At 31.4% G+C, this 19678-nt stretch overlaps 1 protein-coding gene across 1 annotated transcript in view; it reads left to right on the forward strand.

Moving 5' to 3' along the window:
• Positions 1 to 19678, forward strand: part of Mtx2 (metaxin 2) — a 54024-nt gene that overhangs the window by 27911 nt on the left and 6435 nt on the right. The window contains exons 4-9 of the mRNA XM_026405629.2: positions 10783 to 10855; positions 16050 to 16126; positions 17360 to 17452; positions 17962 to 18000; positions 18387 to 18512; positions 19532 to 19608. Coding sequence (XP_026261414.1) covers positions 10783 to 10855; positions 16050 to 16126; positions 17360 to 17452; positions 17962 to 18000; positions 18387 to 18512; positions 19532 to 19608 — 485 coding nt within the window. The remainder of the gene's footprint in view (positions 1 to 10782; positions 10856 to 16049; positions 16127 to 17359; positions 17453 to 17961; positions 18001 to 18386; positions 18513 to 19531; positions 19609 to 19678) is intronic.

Raw genomic sequence — 19678 nt, forward strand, 5'->3', positions numbered from 1 at the left:
ATTTAACCCATTTCATCAAAATAATATTTTATCATGTAATCAATACAATGTTTATATTTTACATTTTTTCTTATAAAGTTCAAAATCTGATGTTATTTTATGCTATGGCACATGTGCATCCTTAGGCACATTGCAAGTGCTTAGTAGCCTTGTGTAGCCGATGACTCTTGTATTAAAGAGTGCAGGTGTAAAGAGCATATACAGGTGAACTTTGTAAGTTTTCTACAAAAAAGGCTTTTTAAGAACTTTTGACGTCTATATTTGCTTTTATAGCAGATTCCACAAATGGAATGTAGGCAATTAATTTCTTTTCCAAATACAGCAGACCTTAAATAGGACTGTTTATTTCAAGTTTCCTAATCTGTAAAATGGAGATATAGTAGATGCTCTCCCATTGGGTTATGAGGATTGAATACGTAATGTGTAAAACACTTAGAAAAATGCCTGGTGTATTGTAAATAAAAAAGAATGTAGGTCATTATTTCCTTTTCTCCTGATTCTTCGACAGAAAAACACATAATGAATTTCAGCAAGAGGAATAGAACTTGTGGGCTTGATAATACCTAAAAAAAACACTAAAGTAATTGAGAGTAAATGTCATATGTAAGATTTCTGGGGGACATATTTGTATTTGTATGAGCATTAAAATTTTTGTAATCATTCTTTTATGCTATACCTTAAAGATGTTAATATTGAATGCTTTAATTCAAATAGCATGTTATTTTAATAATATTGAATAAGGTTTGGTTTTCAAATTTAATATTTACTAAATGCTTTTATTGTAAAATGCTCTCTGTGGAGATCATTTATATAGAGTATTGCATCTAATCCTTACCAACATCCTACTGTAGAGTTGCATTCTTAATCTCATTTTAAAGATGTGGAAACTAAAACTCAGAGGTGCTCTGCCCAAGGTCATAAGAGTCCACAAATTGTGGAGGTAAACAGAAAATAACAGCATTGGTGAATGCCACATGTACTTATTACTGTGTTGAGCACCTAAAGTTCTTGTTAATTTATTTAATCCTTACAACAACTGTATGAAGTAGGGTGGTATGTAGTATAAGTATCATGGATAATCCTCTCTTACAGCAATCTTATGAGTTAGGTATTTTTATTATTCCAATTTCCCCACACATTAAGAAAGTAAGGTGGAGAGGTGAAATGATTTGCCCAAAGTTATATGGGCTGTACTTGGCAGAACTGAAATGCAAAGCTAGGGAGTCTGAGTTGACAGCCCACACACAGAACACTTTGATGCATATTAGACTAGTCCAGTGGTGAAGATCTTTGGATTTTTACCCAATAATAAGTGAACATTTAATCACATTATTTTTGACATTTCCCAACAAATGTGTCTTAAATTTTATAGTTTTTATTAAAGTATGAAAGATAACATGTCTTAGCTTTTATATTTTTGAAATGAGATAAAGGTAGTCTTAACTATATTATGTTATTATGAAGCTCAAGTTGGGTAATAAAGGAGAAATTCTGTAGAAAGAAGTGAAAGCTATAGCAATGTAAGATGTGAATTAGTACCTATTTTGACTAAAGATTTATGTACTTATTTTGTGAACATCGTTAATAAAATGTTACTTTCTAGTAAATTTGAAAAAGAATATCATGTAGTGTATAGGAAGCCAATTAAAACCTTTTTCTTTTTGATTGGCTGATCCAAATATTATAAAAATTTCAGTGTATTTTTTAGACAATGTCTTAAACTGATGATCATTATAAGAATGCTACATGAAAAATATTTTTACTTCAAGAATAACATTTAAGCTCAGAATGAAGTGAATATCCCTGTTATATTTAATATTTTTATTTTCCCTTATCCTTTTTGAATGAATACTCCATCTCTAAAAATGAAACATGACAACACGGGGGAAAACCCTACTTGGTGTTGAATGTGTTATATCATTTTTAAAACGTCAGCATTTTTGAAGGCAACATTAATGCTGTACTATAACACTTAAATGTCAGGTCGGCTGATAAATATTTAGCTGACCCTTGCTTTTCCCTTTTAGCAAGTGATGCTTTTAGGTGGACATGTTAATTAGTGGTTAAATGGTATTCTAATGTAGTGTTTGGGGATGAACAGAGGAAGGAGTATCTCTCCTTTGGGCCTGCAGGTTGGTTGTTGCATTGGAGAAATAACTGTGAGTATGAAAATAAGCTGCTCTCAACTTGTCAAGTCATTCAGATGGTCACAATAGACAGCCTACCTGAAAATTTTAGAGGAAAAGATTTTTGAGTTTTCAATTCAGTTATGTACAATTTTCCTTTAAAAAAAAAGTTGTTCAGGGTTATATGTCATTTGAAGGGTCAGTTTAAACCTGATATAAATACAGGTAGGATGATGCCAATGGGTATATTTTAATAGAGAATTAACAGAATAGTGTTTTGTGGAAATTATTTAAAATATTGATAGAACTTCCTTAAAATTTAATAAACTGTAAAATTTTTAGGTTTTTAAGTTTATTCACTCTTTCACTTTGATCATCTTGTAAAATGAGACATCTATGTTTATGTTCAGAGTTGGGAGGAGGAAAGGGAAACTAAGGAAAGAGAATTTAGTGAACATTTTTTAGATAGGGGACTTTAAAATCCTTTTTAGTATTCTAAATGAACAAAGTGGAGGCTGCTATCACTCAATTTAAATTCATCTGATTAATTGTCTTATTTTATATTATTGTTTTTATACCAGGAGTATTAAAGCATTTTGATGATTATGCTTCTAGAAATTGGCATGATTTAAATATATGAAATGTGATGTTTATAAAAAATAACTTAAAATCAGAATTTAGTAGGTTAAAAAATTTCAGTATTAATATTAGTCTCTCAACACATTAACAATATGGTATATGTAAAACATTTAAACTTGTCTTGTAGGATTTGAGGAAGTGAAGTATTTTGTATTCAAAATAATGTAAGTATCATAATGTAAGAAATAGGTGGTTGAGTTGTCATTTTACTAATTAGTGAAATAATGCAAAATAGTTATACAGGGTAATAGTCTGCTAATATAAATATTTATTTAACTTAGCAAAAATACACATTCTTGTAATTCTGAAAGATTATGAGTTAGTATACAACTTGTATACTTTTTTAACAAGTAAATAGCAAGCAGAATTTTAAAATTGGTTGCTGTTATACAGAACAATAAAGACATAGTGGTAAGATGAAAAAATACAATTCTGTTATTAAACATAAAAAGCCTAGAATTCTTCATTATTAGATATATAGTATGAACATAATCCATCTAGCAGCATTATATTCGAGCTGAAAATATACTTAAATTTGAGGCCATACACTACCCTGTGTGAGTGAAACATCTTTCATATAGTTCTAAGATGAAATTACCCTTGAATGAATAGCATCTTCATTTATCTTCAAACCTCTTCTGTGCATTTAGTGAATCTACTCTTTCAACATTCTACAAGAATCACATTATGTCATTATACCAGAGTACTTCTGCAGTGTGAAATAGATTGGTTTGGAAAATGAACCTGGCTTTGCTATAAATTACATTCACAGGTACAAAGGAATTTGTTATTTTGTTTAAAATAGTCACAAATATAATTAAGGTTTTAATTTATGTTAAACTACAAATATGGCTATTACTGTAACTGGATTAGGAACTTAATCTGTCACTTCAAGAATGATACCTAACACTTTTCATTTGTAAGCTTAGATACATTATTTCAATTATAGGGTCTGCAGCTGTTTGATATAAAAATGAATTATTTTGTAGATAGATTTGTTCATGGTTTTTAATTTTAAAACATGCTTCTTTAGTAAGGTGGAAAATAATTCTTCAGTTGTCACAGATTTTCTTTTGTGTCTGGTGAAACAGGACATGAATTAAAATTCAGTATCGTTTTCATTTTTTACCCTAAGAATGGCATTGCATGCTTGACAATTGTCCTTAGTGAATTTTTACATAAAATATTTCAGATTAAATTATGAAATGAATAAAAGCTTTCTCCAAAAAGAAGAAAACCCGAGTTTAAGTATAGTTTTACCTGGTTGACTGCAAATGGATTGTGTTCTTTCTAGAATTTGAGTGACTTTGTTAATGTGACTTACATACCTTAAATTCCATAGGATTGGTCAGTAAAGCATCCACTTTTTAAAAATTTTATTAAGGACAATTTCAAACATGTTGAATTATTTTAACACTTTTATTGGCACATTGTGCTGGTTTTATTTCTTATATGCAATTGAAGAGAATTGTTCTGTATTTAACTTGTAAGACAATTGTTCATTTGTTGTTGAAATAAAGAAGAAGAAAGAAGGGGCTGGGTGTTTAGTTCATTAGAGCACTTGCCTAGCATGCTTGAAGCCCTGGGTTCCCTCCCCTGCACCAAAAAGAAAAGAAAAGAGAGGAAAGAAGATAGTTGGTGTTGCTTATTGATAAATGATTCAGTATTGAGTTTCTGTTAACCAAAATGAAATGATTAAATTTTGTGTCCCTACCATCTATTATTTAGCTTATCATAAGAATTAAATTTTTTTGTTGCTGCCATTTTTCTTAGTTGGTAATATTGTTTTAGTCTATAAAGAACAATTTTAAAACATTCATTATAGAACTTAGGAAAAAATAATTTTTCTTTTAATCTCCAGTTCTTTGAGTGCCAGCTATGCCCCTGATAATTGTATTAGGATCTTGGGTTACAAGAATTATTCTATTTAAACATTGAGCTGCCATTTTTATTGTCTGCTCATACCCTGAGCTGCACTAAAATTGTCAGTATTTAGAGTATCTTTCTTTTTTTCCCCCTCCGGAGAGATATTCTGTGTTTGGGAGCTGAAAAGGGAGAGTGGTAACTAGGATCTCTTCAGTTAATATGTACACTTAGGCTTAACCTTTGTCTTTTCCATGTGACACCTTACCCAGTTCCGTATTCTGTGCTTGGATCCTTGAATTAGGAATCTCTAATTATTTCTCCAAAGAATAAACCTCTGTCTCCTGCATAGATTAAGGGAGGGCTGATCACAAGCCTTCATCCATCCTTATGTTTGTAGTCCCATGCCTTTCCTCTGCTTTTTGTGCTGCCTGGTGCCTCCAAGTTTGGAATCTTTGTTTCTGTTATGTGAATGTATTGATTTTTCTCCTCTGTAAGCTCTTAGGTTTTAGTTTCCTTTGCTCCACTAAATCAGCTTTCCATTTTACAAAAATGGGTTGACTTGTCTGGTCTGCTTTTGTTTTTTCTTCCATTCTTTGTGTCTTTCTGGACTTAATACCATTTCTACTCCTCCACTGTTATTTCAGTAGTTTTTTTTTTTTTTTTTTTAAAGATTGCCAAGATTCCTTAATTTAATTCAACTATAGGCTGGGGTTGTGGCTCAGTGGAAGAGCACTCTCCTAGCAGGTTCGAGGCCCTGGGTTCAATCCTTAGCACCATATAAAAAACAAATAATATCCCACTCTTTGGCTGACACTCAATGGACTTAAGTATTGTGTCCAACTACTTCTAAAAAATAAATATTTTTTTAAAAAGGATTTAATTAGGGGTTGGGGATGTGGCTCAAGTGGTTGTGTGCTCTCCTGGCATGTGTGAGGTACTGGGTTCGATCTTCAGCACCACATTAAAAAAAAAAAATAACATTGGGTCCACCTTAAAAAAAGAAACCTAAAAAAAGTAAAATTAAAAAAAGAATTTAATTAATTTATTAAATGTGTTAAAGCTTATTAAATTTCAGGGTCTTAAAAGTCAGATACTGTGTACATTCATATGTGTCTATTTGTGTTCGTGTGTGTTTAAAACATTCCCTGCCATGTCATAGGAACTTAGTAGATTTGTATTTGAAAAATACAAACTATATAACTATATTTATTGACTGTAATTTTAATTAATTTTTTAGGTTTTAGTTTTTACATGTTAATTTGCTTGATCATTTTATCAGTTATTCAACAAATGAGTAACCCTATATTAGTTCTCTCTGAAATTAGGAATATTATGATGTTAAATGTGTCACCAGCATCAAAAGTTGATTACTGGGCTGGGGTTGTGGATCAGTGGTAGAGCACCTGCCTTGCACATGTGAGGTACTGGGTTCAATCCTCAGCACCACATAAAAATAAATAAATAAATAAAGATACTATACCCATCTACAACTAAAAAAAATTTTTTTTAAAGTTGATTACTTATTTTTATGCACTGTACCGTTATGAAGATTGTGTTTTAAATAATATTTAGTTTAATTACTTACAGGTGATGTCAGACTTTCATACCAGGACCTCTTTTATGTGTTGATTATTATTGTTACAGACCCATGCTGTCCCATAGACATCTAGAAGTCATCACCACATCACACTGTGATGAAGGAAGAGTTTTGTATGTGTGCTAATACAGTAGCCAGTAGTCACAGGTTCCATTGAGCTCTTGAAATGTGGCTAGTTTGGGAAACTGACTTTAAAATTTTATTCAGTTTCAATAAATTTAAATTTAATCTAAATAACAACATATAATTAGTGGTTACCATATTGAGCAGCATAGTTATAAAACATTATTCTGATAGGATGTGCTGTTTTTATTCAAATTATTTTATGTTGTCATTCATTTGAATTGGTTTGGAATAAACTATCCAACTAGAGAATGAGTTAAGTGAGTTATCCTAAGTTTGTTATAATTAGAGTGACATTTTTCTTTGGCTTTACATAAGAATAAAAATATGCAGGTTGCTACTAGAAACTGAAAGTAAAAAATGTGTTATAGGCTGGTATATTAGGCCTATTACTTGGAGTTTTTTTTTTTGTGTGTGTGTGTGTGTGTGAGAGTGTGTGTTGATAAGATTGCAAATAACAGTGAAGAATATTTAAAAATTAAATAAAATAAAAGAATAGAAAATAGTGAAAGGTGAAAGTACTGTTTTGGAACTTCTCAGACTTATCTTCCATCCTCGGAGAGAAAAGAGAAATACTATTTAAGTCAAAGTTTGCTTTGTTTCAAAGTTTTTATATTATTGAAAACAGTCATGGTGATGTGTTGGTTTTGCATTTTTAATGTTTGTATAAAAATGCTGTTTTTGTGCCATCAAACTTATTTGTGATGTACAGATTAATGTGGAAAATTTTTTGATGAAGAGTAATTGAAGTAAATGCTCTAAAATTAATTTCTGGCTGGCCAGAATTATACCATCATTTGAGGTCTGTGGTAAGTTGAGTGTTGTTAAATTGGTCAAAATTAAGTCAGTTATATTTCATACAGGAGTGAAAAATTATGGGACTGATTATGAAATATAGGGGTAGATTGACTGTTTAATCTTTTTTCTAGTGAAATATAACTTTATAGATTATTGATTAGTATAGTTATCACTGTGCATATAGTCTAGCAAAATATATCATACTTAATATTTTATATAGCATTATAATTGTCAACTAGCAATTGAGTATTTGAGAAGATATATTAAACAGTTCTTTCATATTCCTTTGCTCTCCAAAAGGCCTAAATCCCTCTTATCCTCTTGTTCTCAGCAAATGATTCCTCTTCCCATTTCACTGAATGTGAGCAAGTACTCATTTTCTTGTCCTCTCCTATCAACATATAGTCAACATCATTGATTCTGAACATCCTTGCATTGCAGTGGAAAAAAATCTGTTTCCTGAAAAAAACTTATCACTCTAGCTGTGTTCTTATTCTATCCCTGTTTATCTTCTCATGGATCTTGTTTCTTATAATTTCGGCTTATCTCCACTGGTATTTGTATGTATGTGTGTGGGGTGTGTGTGTGTGGGGGGTGTGTGTGTGTGTCTCCTCCTCTTGTAGTGTTGGGGATTGAACCCAGGCTTTGCACATGCTAGGCAAGTGTTCTGTCATTGAGCTCATCTCTGCCATTTTTTTCCCCTCTCAGTGAAGAGCTCTGCTTTTCATCATCAGTATAGATACATAAGTAATAGAAGGGAATCCATTTTTCTACTCCCTCTTCCTGCTGATCCAGTTTTTAAAATGAATTGTTAACATTTACTCTAATTCTTTCCTTTTTAGTACGCCTTCCACATGATTTTGATGAGGTTTGAGAATCATTGTCCTAGCCTATAATAGGGGTCACAATAAGCTATTACTGTAATTTGGGATCAGAGGTAATAGATTGAGAAGACAACTTGTTTACACTTAGAGGTAGAAGAATCAAACTTTTGATCAGGTGAGATGGTGTTTAAACCTATGATTAGTAATTGTAGGTGAATAAATTAGGATTACACTATGGGTGACAGAAACCTAAAATATAGTAACAGTGTAAAAAGAAGCTTATGTCTTTCTTTTATAAAAGCAGGTAATCCAAGTTTAGGGACTCCTTTACTCTTGTTGCCTCATCCTCAGCTTCTATTTCATGGTTCAGTTTCACTGCTGTACCTATAATCATTCTTTTCACATTTCAGTCAACAGGGGGGAAAAATGAAAACATATCCCCTTCTTTTAAAGAAACTTCCTAATGGTTATGCAGAACTTTTAGTCCCAATGATCAAAATTGAGACATTGACCACATTTCATTATAAAGTAGACTGGGAATACAGGTTTTTAATTTCAGGCACCATCTGTGTACAGATATAATTCACAGGTTCATCCACTATAGGGAAAGGGGAGAACATCTGTGAAGGGTAGAGGGGTTGATGGACAGATGGCTACAGTAAACTTTTGGGAGCATGTTTGGCCCATCAGTAAACAGTGTTGAATGCTTATTTACAAGTATTGCACTCTCTTAAGGAAGTGGAGACTGTGGGGAGGGTAACAAATACAAAAAATTAAAACCTACTACTTGGCTTTCTAAGAAATGTCACACACTTAGGGAGATCAGACATGCATATATAAGTTATAGGTAAATGTAGCAAATCAAACTAAGTAGTGAGGGTAATAGATTGAGACTCATAGGATTTATTTTTATAGGGAAACATTCTTTAGAGGACTAGAATTTTGGGAAGATGTATTTGAAGAAGGGAATTGACATAATTTGGGGTAAATGGAGCTCTTTGTACAAGGCAGTAATCACTGTTCAGTACTCTTAACTACTTTTTGAGTCTTAAGACTGATTTTTGCCAGCAGGGTAACACGCACCTGTAATCCCAGTGGCTTGGGAGGCTGAGGTAGGAGGATTGTGAGTTCAAAGCCAGTCTCAGCAAAAATGAGGCACTGTCTCTAAATAAATAGGATTGGGGATGTGGCTCAATGGTCTAGTGCCCCTGAGTTCAATCCCCAATACCCCCAACTCCCCCCAAAAGACTGATTTTTGATCCAGAACTAACTAATTGTATTAACTCTTATGAGAAATCTCTATTGGGTGATAGTAAGGTATTTTGTTCATAATCTTAATATGTGATAATATTTATTTTCAGTTTTTGGTGGACACAATATCTTTATTTTATTTTTATGTGATGCTGAGGATCAAACCCAGCGCCCTGCGCATGCTAGGCGAGCACATTACCACTTGAGCCACATCCCCAGCCCTAATTTATCTTAAATTACATTTGACTGCTATTTATAATAGTTTCCTCAGTTTCAAAGAAGATGAAAGGTTTGTTTTCTAACTTGTATGTGGTAATAGAACCATCATAATGTATGATGTTCCAGTTGAATAATTAAACTGTTTCATAGAGAACATAGATAAGTTTTATGTGTGGAGATAAAGAAGCCAAAAAGTCACAGGAGAGAAAACAAGGGGAGTAAACTTTGATTATTATAAAAAATAGTGGATTTGGTAGAGTGCACTGGTGTCTTAACAGGTAAAAATGAATCAGTATTCTGTAGTAATGTGATTTTGTATTTTTTATATTACATTATAATGTGTACATTTATTCTTTATCATAAAATATTCTCAAAAGCATGAGTTTTTAAATTGACTGTACAATACTCTGTGGTTTAGAATTACTGTAATGATTTACCTATACTTTTATAAAGACATTTAAATTGCTTGTAAAAGTTTTGTTCCTATAAACCAAGTGAAGATAAACAGTTTAAACCTTTAAAAAGTGAATTAGTGACCACAGAACTACCTAGTTAGGATTTTGACTATTACTGGAGAGAATGTTGAAGTAGCAGATGAGAGAGATGATGATCCTGCAGAGAGTAGTGGAATTAAGCAATCAGTACTTTATAAAATTTGGACTTCAATAATCTATTAAAGAAAATTAAAGCAAAGTTTAAGATTGCTTACTTACCTAAACTAATATAGTAAACAAGTAGGGATATTTATGTGCTTCCTTAAGTATATATATTTTAAGTTAGTTAGACTTTATCTATTTATTATACCAGTGATTGAACCCATGGGTGCTTTACCACTGAGCCACATTCTCAGTCCTTTTTACCTTTGTTATTTTGAGACAGGGTTCCACTTAGTTGCTGAGGCTGGTTGAAGCCTCCTAGGATAACAGGTGTGCACCACCACATCTAGCAGTTTCATGTGTTTATTAATGTCTAAGTCATATTGACTTTTTATTAGTGAAATGATATTTTTGTTTGGAAAACAAATCCTTAACTTTTTTTTTTTTTTTTTGAGAGAGAGAGAGAGAGAGAATTTTTTTTTAATATTTATTTTTTAGGTTTTGGCGGACACAACATCTTTGTTTATATGTGGTGCTGAGGATCGAACCCAGGCTGCACGCCAGGCGAGCGCACTACTGCTTGAGCCATATCCCCAGCCCACAAATCCTTAACTTTAAAACGGTTTATTCTTTTCCAGTAGAGTATTGCTGTATGGACTATTAAGTTTATGAAATAAATAAAAAGTTTTGTTCAAATATAAATATACTTTCACTAGACTTACTGTATTTCTTCTTATTTATAGGCCTTTTTGCAGATGTGTAATCTGCCTGTCAAAGTGGTTTATAGGGCAAATGCAGAATATATGTCTCCATCTGGTAAGTATGATTTTTTTCCTTCTCTGTTTACCTTCTGGATTGATAAAATTATAGTTTGTGTCGATGTTAAAAATGCTTGATTTTTGTTGTTGTTGTTCTTGTTGTTTACTTTTGAAGAATTTTCACATTGTTTTGTAAAGTAATAATTGCAATCTTAACAATCTTGGAACCAGTCTGTCTACAGATTTCAACTCTGATCAGAGATGGTTACTGATATGTTATGAAAATTATTTTAAATAAGTAAATATTAAGGAAATACATAATCTCAGATTTTCCTAGTTTTACTTTACACAGGACAAATTCTAATATTAAACAAATTCTAATATTAATGAATCCCTTTATTATTGAACACACTTGTCTAAATTATCTTGTCGCATAATATTAGGGAGAAGAAGGAATATCATGGAATAATTAACTTGTCACTAGATCTTAGTTAAAATCATTGTCGACATTTTTTAGTTTCTAACTCTTTATTATTTATTTATTATTTTTTTGCAGGAGATACCCTAAGATTTATTTTGTAAACTTACATGGTGTTGGGAAGAATGTTGTAGAGCAGAACCGTTCACGTGGTAGCCAGGAAGAGGGAGGGAAGGAAGGAGGGAGGGAGGAAGAAGGAGGGAGGGAGGGAGGAGAAGAAAGGGAGAAGGGGGCAGGAGGGATTGAGGGAGGAAGGGAAGGGAAGGAAGGCTATGTTTTATTTTAACAGATTTTAAGATATTATTTATTAAAATGTCACATTTTGCTATGTTTTATGATCAGTATTTTGTTTCTGTATTTCATATTCTAGTTGACTAAAGTAGTGTTTAAATATGATTTAAATTATTTTCAATACAAAAATATATCACAAAGCTATTAAATAAATGTTAAATGTAATTTACATGAGTTATTTTAATTGTGGTTTTACTGAAGCAGTAATAGCACATGGGATCACTCCTTCATGGATAAATTGTTGAATATAACTATATTGCTTTTTCAGGGAGAAAATATTAGTTCTTTTCATTGTGATATGATAACTTAGGAATAACTTGTTAAGCTTTTTTTTTTCACCTTAAGTTTTTATGGGTAGTAGTAATTCTCAATAGATATAAAGATACCAATCCCATACACACTGAAGATTCTGAATGTATACATATGCATTTATTAGACTTATGAGTATACATTTATAAAATATTTCCAAAATAATTTTTTAGACTTCTGAATGTAAATATATTTTAGATTCATGGAAGTCATTCATTGACTCATTTTTAAGTTGATTTTATAGATAAAAAATGAATTGAGGGGATAAGGGCAAAGTTTTTTTTATAAACTTTACTGAATTCTGTTGAAATATATGTGTTCTTTCCATCTTTTTTTCCTCTGTAGTCATACTGAGAGTGTATACATATATCTGTATATATGAACACACACAAGAAAAGATCAGTAATCTAATACCAAAATTAAAAACTTTGGTAAATAATAAGTCATGGTTCGTCTCCTATGTATAAGTTACTATGTTTAAGTTACTATGTTTAGTATCATTTAGTTAGTTAATTTGTCTTCTTTTCATACTCCATGAAAGACAACAGGGAAAGATATAATACATTTCTCATTCATAGGTGGAGTCTCTTGTAAGTATTTGAAAATGACACTTTTGACTAAGATATTTACATTTAGTCATATCTCTTATTAGTATTCCCCTTCATCACATGAGTTGAGGTGATAGGGGCAGTGTTTAAAAAGTTTATTTACTTGTTTGACCTTTGATAGTTGCCTAGGAAGTCCTTGGAGAAAGGATAGTCTTCAACAAATGGTGTTGGGCCAATTGGTTATCCATAGGCAAAGAGGAGAAAAAAAGAACTTCAATCAATACATTGCACCATATACAATATTAAAATTTATAATAGCTGAACTATGGAACCATACTAGGTGTCCATCAATGGATGAATGGATCAAGAAAATGGAGTTTTATTCAGCTATAATGGAAAAATGAAATTATGTCATTTGAAGGAAAACAGAAAGAACTTAAATAAGTAAGCCAAACTCAGAATGTCAAGGGTTGTATTTTTTTTCTCATATGTGGAAACTAGAGAGAAAAAAGGAAAAGAAAGGTAGGGGTGATCACATGAAAATCAAAGGGAGAACAGTAGAGAAAATGGACCAGGGGGAAGGAAAAGGAAAGAGAGAGGGGAAATACTGAAGAATAATACTGGCCAAATTATACTGTTATATTATATGCATGTACAAATAGATAAAACAAATCCCACCGTCATGTACAACTATAATGCACTAATTAAAAAATAAGGAAAAAAATCTTAGCTATTCTGATAGGTGTGTAGTAATTTCCCATTGTGGTTTTAATTTGTCTTTCCCTAGTGACTGATGATATTGAGTATCTTTTCATATGTTTGACATTTATATATCTTCTTTGGTAAATTACTGTTCAGATTTTTTCCCATTTAAAAAATATGATTATTTGTTTTCTTATTGAGTTGTAATAGATTTTTAAAGCAGAGAGCAAAAAATAGAAGACTCTTTGTCTTAAAGACTTAAATCTTTATGACTTTGTCAAATACGAAACAATTCCTTGGGAAATTTAACTTCTCTTCAGTAAACTTCCTCTGTGATATGAGATGGTCAAATTAGATGACATCCAAGGTTCTTTCTGTTTCTGACATTCTCTGAATCTACAAACTTGTTTGGCAATGTGTTCTTGCTTTTTCATAGAAATAAAGTTTTAGGGCTGGGGATGTGGCTCAGCGGTAGAGCGCTTGCCTCGCATGTGGGAGACCCTGCGTTAGATCCTCAGTACCATATAAAAATAAATAAATAAAAATAAAGGTATTTTGTCCAACACAACTAAAAAATAAATATTAAAGAGAAATAAAGTTCTAAAAGTGACTATTCTGCCTAAAATAAAAAACAGCCCTCAGTTTTCTTTTATGACCTTTGCTGCCAGAGAATAACTGTCACTGTGCTTTTGCCTGATAACCTGCAATAATAACCATTTAACATTGGCTCTATTTTAAGTTAAGGTAGTGACAGAAAACATTGTTCACTTGTAATCTGTTGCCTTGTGTGGCGAGTGGCGCTATTAATAATTACTTGGAGGCAAATTGTCTTTCAATGCAAGCGTATATTCGATCACACCAATCATCATATATAAACAATTAATACAACAAATGTTGGGTGTGCTGGAGCACCTCAACTGGCATTCCATGCACACTAATTAAACACTATAAGCAAATTGCACAATCCCAGGGCAATCATAAGCCCCAAAATACCTCTGATGCCACGTGACTTCTCCTAGCTAAAGAGCAGACATTGTCCTTGTCTGGTGGTTCTCTCCAGCTGATAGCTGGATGTCAGGGAATGGGTCAGTTCAGGGATGCACAGCAAGGCAGCCAGTCTCACCAATGTTCTTGGAGCAGAACTCTTCAGTGTGGCAGGACAAGCATTTTAAATACAGTTTGAAGTTGGTGGTGTACCTTGGTGATTGGTTACATCCAGTAAAAGTCAGTGTCCATTGGTTATGACTAAAATCTTACCAAAATTTTAGTCAAGTTAAAAAATGATGTAATTGCAACTGGGAATGTTCTTCACACATGTCCATGGACATTTGCTCCCTATTAATTGTAACCAGTCATTGCTAAGCATGCTTATGGCTAGTGCCCGTTACAGGTCTTTATCAATAGCAAGCAGACATGACTAAACAGTTCAATGGCTGCTCTTCCTCATGGCCAGCAACTTCAGTGAGTCCCGGCATTGTCTATGGCAGTTGTTCCTTACACCTTGATTTTTATATATCTCTTTATGATTAGATACATGAGTACTCACTTGAGCATCCAGACTTCTTCCCTCCTTCAGAATCTATAGTGCTCAGTATATTTTTAAGAAAAGAAATATACTTTTTCCAAGAATTTGAAACTACTTATTAAGGAGAAATATACTTTCCTCTAAAAATGACATACCCCAAATACCCTTTAGTCTAGGCACTAGTTTTTAGTTGTTGTTTTGTTTTGTTTTTTAATCTCAGATGACCTATACTCTTTGTAATAGTACAGTAGTTACAAAGATTTTAGTCAAGTTAAAAACTAAGGGCTAATACTTGCCCTGCTAAGAAATACTTTTTTACAAGATTTATAAAGCAGTAGAAGGAAGGAATGTACACTTGGTAACAGGGAAATGTTCTCTGGAAGAAAGGAATGCACAATTGTTAACAGGGAAATGTCTTCTAAATACATCTATTGAGTTGTATTCCAAAAGGCCTGCCTTTCCTTTGTAATGTATGTTATCCTGTGGATACAGATGAAGCTTTTGTTGGTGCTGTGCACCTCATCCATTACCCCCAGGCTGACTGAGCCAAGAAGTGAATCCATTGAAAGGGATCAGGAAGAAGCCTGCTGTTAGTGTGAACTCTATTTGAACTAGATCTGACAGCAGGTTTCATCCTTTAGTGTTTGGAGTAGTCCTTACTATTTGTTCTCCTCATCTCTGACAATATCATCAAATATTAGTATTTATTAAAATGAACTGTTACATTTTAAATGTGGCCTTTTTTAAAAAAAAGTAGTCAGTTTTTAGAAGCATACCATTCCTTTTGCCCTTGTGTATTAGGAACATACTTTGTATGCTCACAAACTAGCATACTTTCAAAGATTGTTAATTCTTTTAATTCGTGATATTTTAAGTCAGAGACATTTAGTAATGCATCATTATGTACTCAAAATTGACCTTAATTTATACCAGAGATTTAAATTTCGAAAATGTAAAAAGACTTCTTATATGTAGTTCACAATACAGATTGATTCATTTGTACAGTACTCCAAAGAGAAAGCCAAGTTAAATATCTTTGAACTTTGTAAGTGTTCATGAATTATGTCCTGGCTTAATTTGGATGGTTAGTGTTTACTGCTATATAGTGATTTGTTAGGATTACTGAAAAGAGAATTTTGTGATCTGTTATTATATCCAGGTGAGAACTCTAGAAATGAATCTACTTGTTCTTTTTTCTTTTGTTTTTAAGATTGATTAGTAATGAGTGTATAAACAGTTGTAGAGTTTAAACGTATCTGACTATAATATTTAAAAGTTATATTTGTATAACTATAAAATCTTCGTGTTCATAAAACATGCCTGAATTTTTTATTGTTTCTTTTATTAGCACAAACTTTAATTTATTGAAAGTATTTTACACATTTTTTTCCCTTGACAGGTAAAGTACCTTTTATTCATGTGGGAAATCAAGTAGTCTCAGAACTTGGTCCAATAGTCCAGTTTGTTAAAGCCAAGGTAATAAATAAGACACTAAATATATTTGATCACACTTTAAATAAATCATCCATCATTCTTCAGCATGTCTTAACATTTACATTAATTTTAACCTAGTTTTATAAAATGAGTAAACTACAAGAAAATATTTCTAAAGTATAAATTGATATTTTTTTCATAGTATAAATCAGTGACAAAAGAGGTAATTTGATCTTAATAAAATGGTATATAATTTTCTAATATGCTAGTGAAAATTTTAGTCATAAATGAAAACTTAGGTTATTATAAAATATCTCGTTGACCTTTGAGAAGGTAGATGCAGGATGTATTTATAAGTTGAAAGTATTAGTTTATTCATTTTAATGATTGTACTTTTCATTTATTTAGTTTAGATTTTAATAGTTATCTAAAAACGATACCCATTAATATTTTGGGCATCATGATAGTTTGCAACCTAGCTTTTCAAATCACCAACATCTCTCTTAAATTCTTCCATGTTAATGACTGTGGATATATAGATATATCATCCTTTTAAATTTATATATAGATATATCATCCTTTTAAATTGTTGTATGGTATTCTATTGAATTGAATGTATTATTGAATTGAATGTATGGTATTCTATTGAATTGAATGTATTATAATTTTATTTACCCAAGTATTTATTGATTAGCATTTAGGTTATAGTCAAGGTTTTTTGCTATTACGAATGCCAGAATAGGTGTTCTTGTACATACAATTTTTTTTTTACAATTGTCTTATTAGAATAAATCCTACGAGCGGTATTGGATGGAATTGGGGTATGCTTTTTAAAAATTGCCAGATAGAACTAAGGGTTATATCATTTTAGTATATATTTATTACTGTACTTTATTAGAATTTTGAAATTAGTGTCTTTTTCCCCATATCTTTTCTAACATTTTTTTCGTCCTTGCTCACTTTATAAACAACATGTCAATCATCTAGCATTTTAAAAAAATTATGGTTAATCTCCTAAAAAAATATTTACTAACTATTCTGTTTTCCTTTTTTGTGACAATTGATAATATAATTTTGTTCATTGAAAGATACATTTGTATAATGACAAATACAACTTAGAGTGTTTAAGATATGTTTTTATATAAAATTATTTAGGAGGCCCCTTAAAATTAATCTGTTGGACACTTGCATGTTATATTACTTGTTAGTATGATAACTGTAAGTTTTTGTATATTTAATATGATGCTCTTTCAAATTTTTTTAAACTCCCTTTAGGGCCATTCTCTTAGTGATGGGTTGGATGAAGTCCAAAAAGCAGAAATGAAAGCTTACATGGAATTAGTCAACAATATGCTGTTGACTGCAGAGGTATAAGATAATAGGACTTGAAATAAAATATTTTATAATCTTTATTCTCTCATAAAATATAAACCTTTTATGTATTACTTTTAAAGTTGTTAGGAAATGGGAAAACAATCAAGTGATTCTGGGGGTAAGATGGGTACTTAAATTATTTGATCATTATTTTTGAATAAGTTACTTTATATTTTCAGTTTTCGTTTTTCCTAAATGTAAGAAGTGGTGATTCTTGCTTACTCATTGTTTTATTTTGGCCTTTTAAAATTTATTTAAGTAATTACCTATAAAATACTTTAATCATATTTAGATATGTATTATGTGAATAAGAAATATTTTTATAAAGTACCACCATTAAATTTAATAATTCTGTACAGCAGCATTAGCTAAGGAATAAAAACTCTCATAATAAGTGACTTACAAAGTTGGCTTATAAAAATTTACTATAGTAAGAAATAACTTTCTTTATCTTTTTTCTCTTTGATATTCTGAAGTTTTAGTGACTGTTCTTTTGTTCCTAGTTGTATCTTCAGTGGTGTGATGAAGCTACAGTAGGGGAGGTGAGTGGTTCTGCAGCATTTATCTTAATTAAAATTTAATGAGAAAACACTTTTGCTCAGAATCGTAAGTCCCTGCTCATAAATGAAACATTGTGGTTTATACCATTAGTGATATAGTTTTTCACTTACTTTAATTTTGCTTGCACATACATTTTAGGGAAGCTGTGTGTCATTGTTTGATATAACTGGTTGTAAAGTACATAAAAGTTTATATATTTTTAAAGGGAATGGTTTAAAATTTTAATTTTTTGAGTTGCAAGCTATGTGGGGTTTTTTCAGATTGCTTTATTTATATTCTCAAATATATTTCTTAAGAATTCTGTTTATAAAAACAGGCATTGTTTTTAGGAAGGATCATGCTTTCTTACAAAATCTTTTTGCTTTAGATCACTCATGCTAGGTATGGATCTCCTTACCCTTGGCCTCTGAATCATATTTTGGCCTATCAGAAACAATGGGAAGTCAAACGTAAGATGAAAGCAATTGGATGGGGTAACAAGACTCTGGATCAGGTCAGTTCAAGTTAAAGGTGAAAAAAATGGTTAACTCTTATGCTTTAAAAATGGTAATCCTTTAAGAGAATTGCAAAATAATATAATATCAGCAAACATTTGCTACAGTTGTCTCACAAAGTAGTTTATTTTCTATAAATCACACTTGTTTATTGTCAGAAAATTTATGTAATGCAGAACAGTGCAAAAGAGAAGTAAAAATTGTCTGAAATCCTACCACCACAAATAGTCACACACAATTATTTGGAGAACATTCTTCTTGATGTCTTTTAGTCATATTGTCCTTCAATGGGATCATATTTTGCCTGCCACTCTGTAATATGATTTTTTGTTATTGTTGTTGAACAATACATTGTGGGCATCTTTCTGTCAATAAATATAGATCTGCAGCAATAGGACTTTTTTTTAAAAAAAAAAACTTCTTAAATACAGTACTCAATATATCTGGTTTTGGGGGGGCTTAAATTTACTAAAGTAGCAAAATTTAAAAATATAATATCTTGTCAAGATGCTGATTTTGAGCATCATTTTAAGCTAATTAATGTTTCTTTTTGTCAAGTGTACCCCCAGTCCTAGCTAACCATCTCACAAAGGGGATTAAGCAAATGAATAGGGATGGAGTAAATAAAATCCATCTCCACTAGTGGGAAAACAACTTAAATGTTTTACTCATGGTAGGTCGGCGATATCATCTTTATGGGGCATACTTTTTAATGTTTGCAAAATAATTTGAATATATGGATTTAGGAAAACTTTTTTTAGGGAGCACAATTTTGAGGGGGAAAAAGCTTTCTTGATAGTAATCCTTTTGAGTAACTTTAATGCACTTGTATATAAAGAAAATTCAGTCTCAAATTTTTTTCCTATTTCTTATATAGAAAACATTACTAATATATATGTGGTCTGTTGTCTTATTTAAGTATAAAAAGTAAACTAAATGCATATTTTCATTATAAGCTGTGATACAAACTGTTTTGTTAATTTAAATGTTTTTCTTTGGGCTCCATTGTGTATGTTAGGTCTTAGAGGATGTGGACCAGTGCTGTCAGGCTCTTTCTCAAAGATTAGGAACACAACCATATTTCTTCAACAAACAGTAAGACATTTATCATTATTGTTATTACTATTGGTTCTTTTTTATATTATTAGGTTGTAGATTTCTTGTA

Source organism: Urocitellus parryii, chromosome 1 (assembly GCF_045843805.1).
Source record: "Urocitellus parryii isolate mUroPar1 chromosome 1, mUroPar1.hap1, whole genome shotgun sequence".
NCBI classification, from domain to species: Eukaryota; Metazoa; Chordata; class Mammalia; order Rodentia; family Sciuridae; genus Urocitellus; species Urocitellus parryii.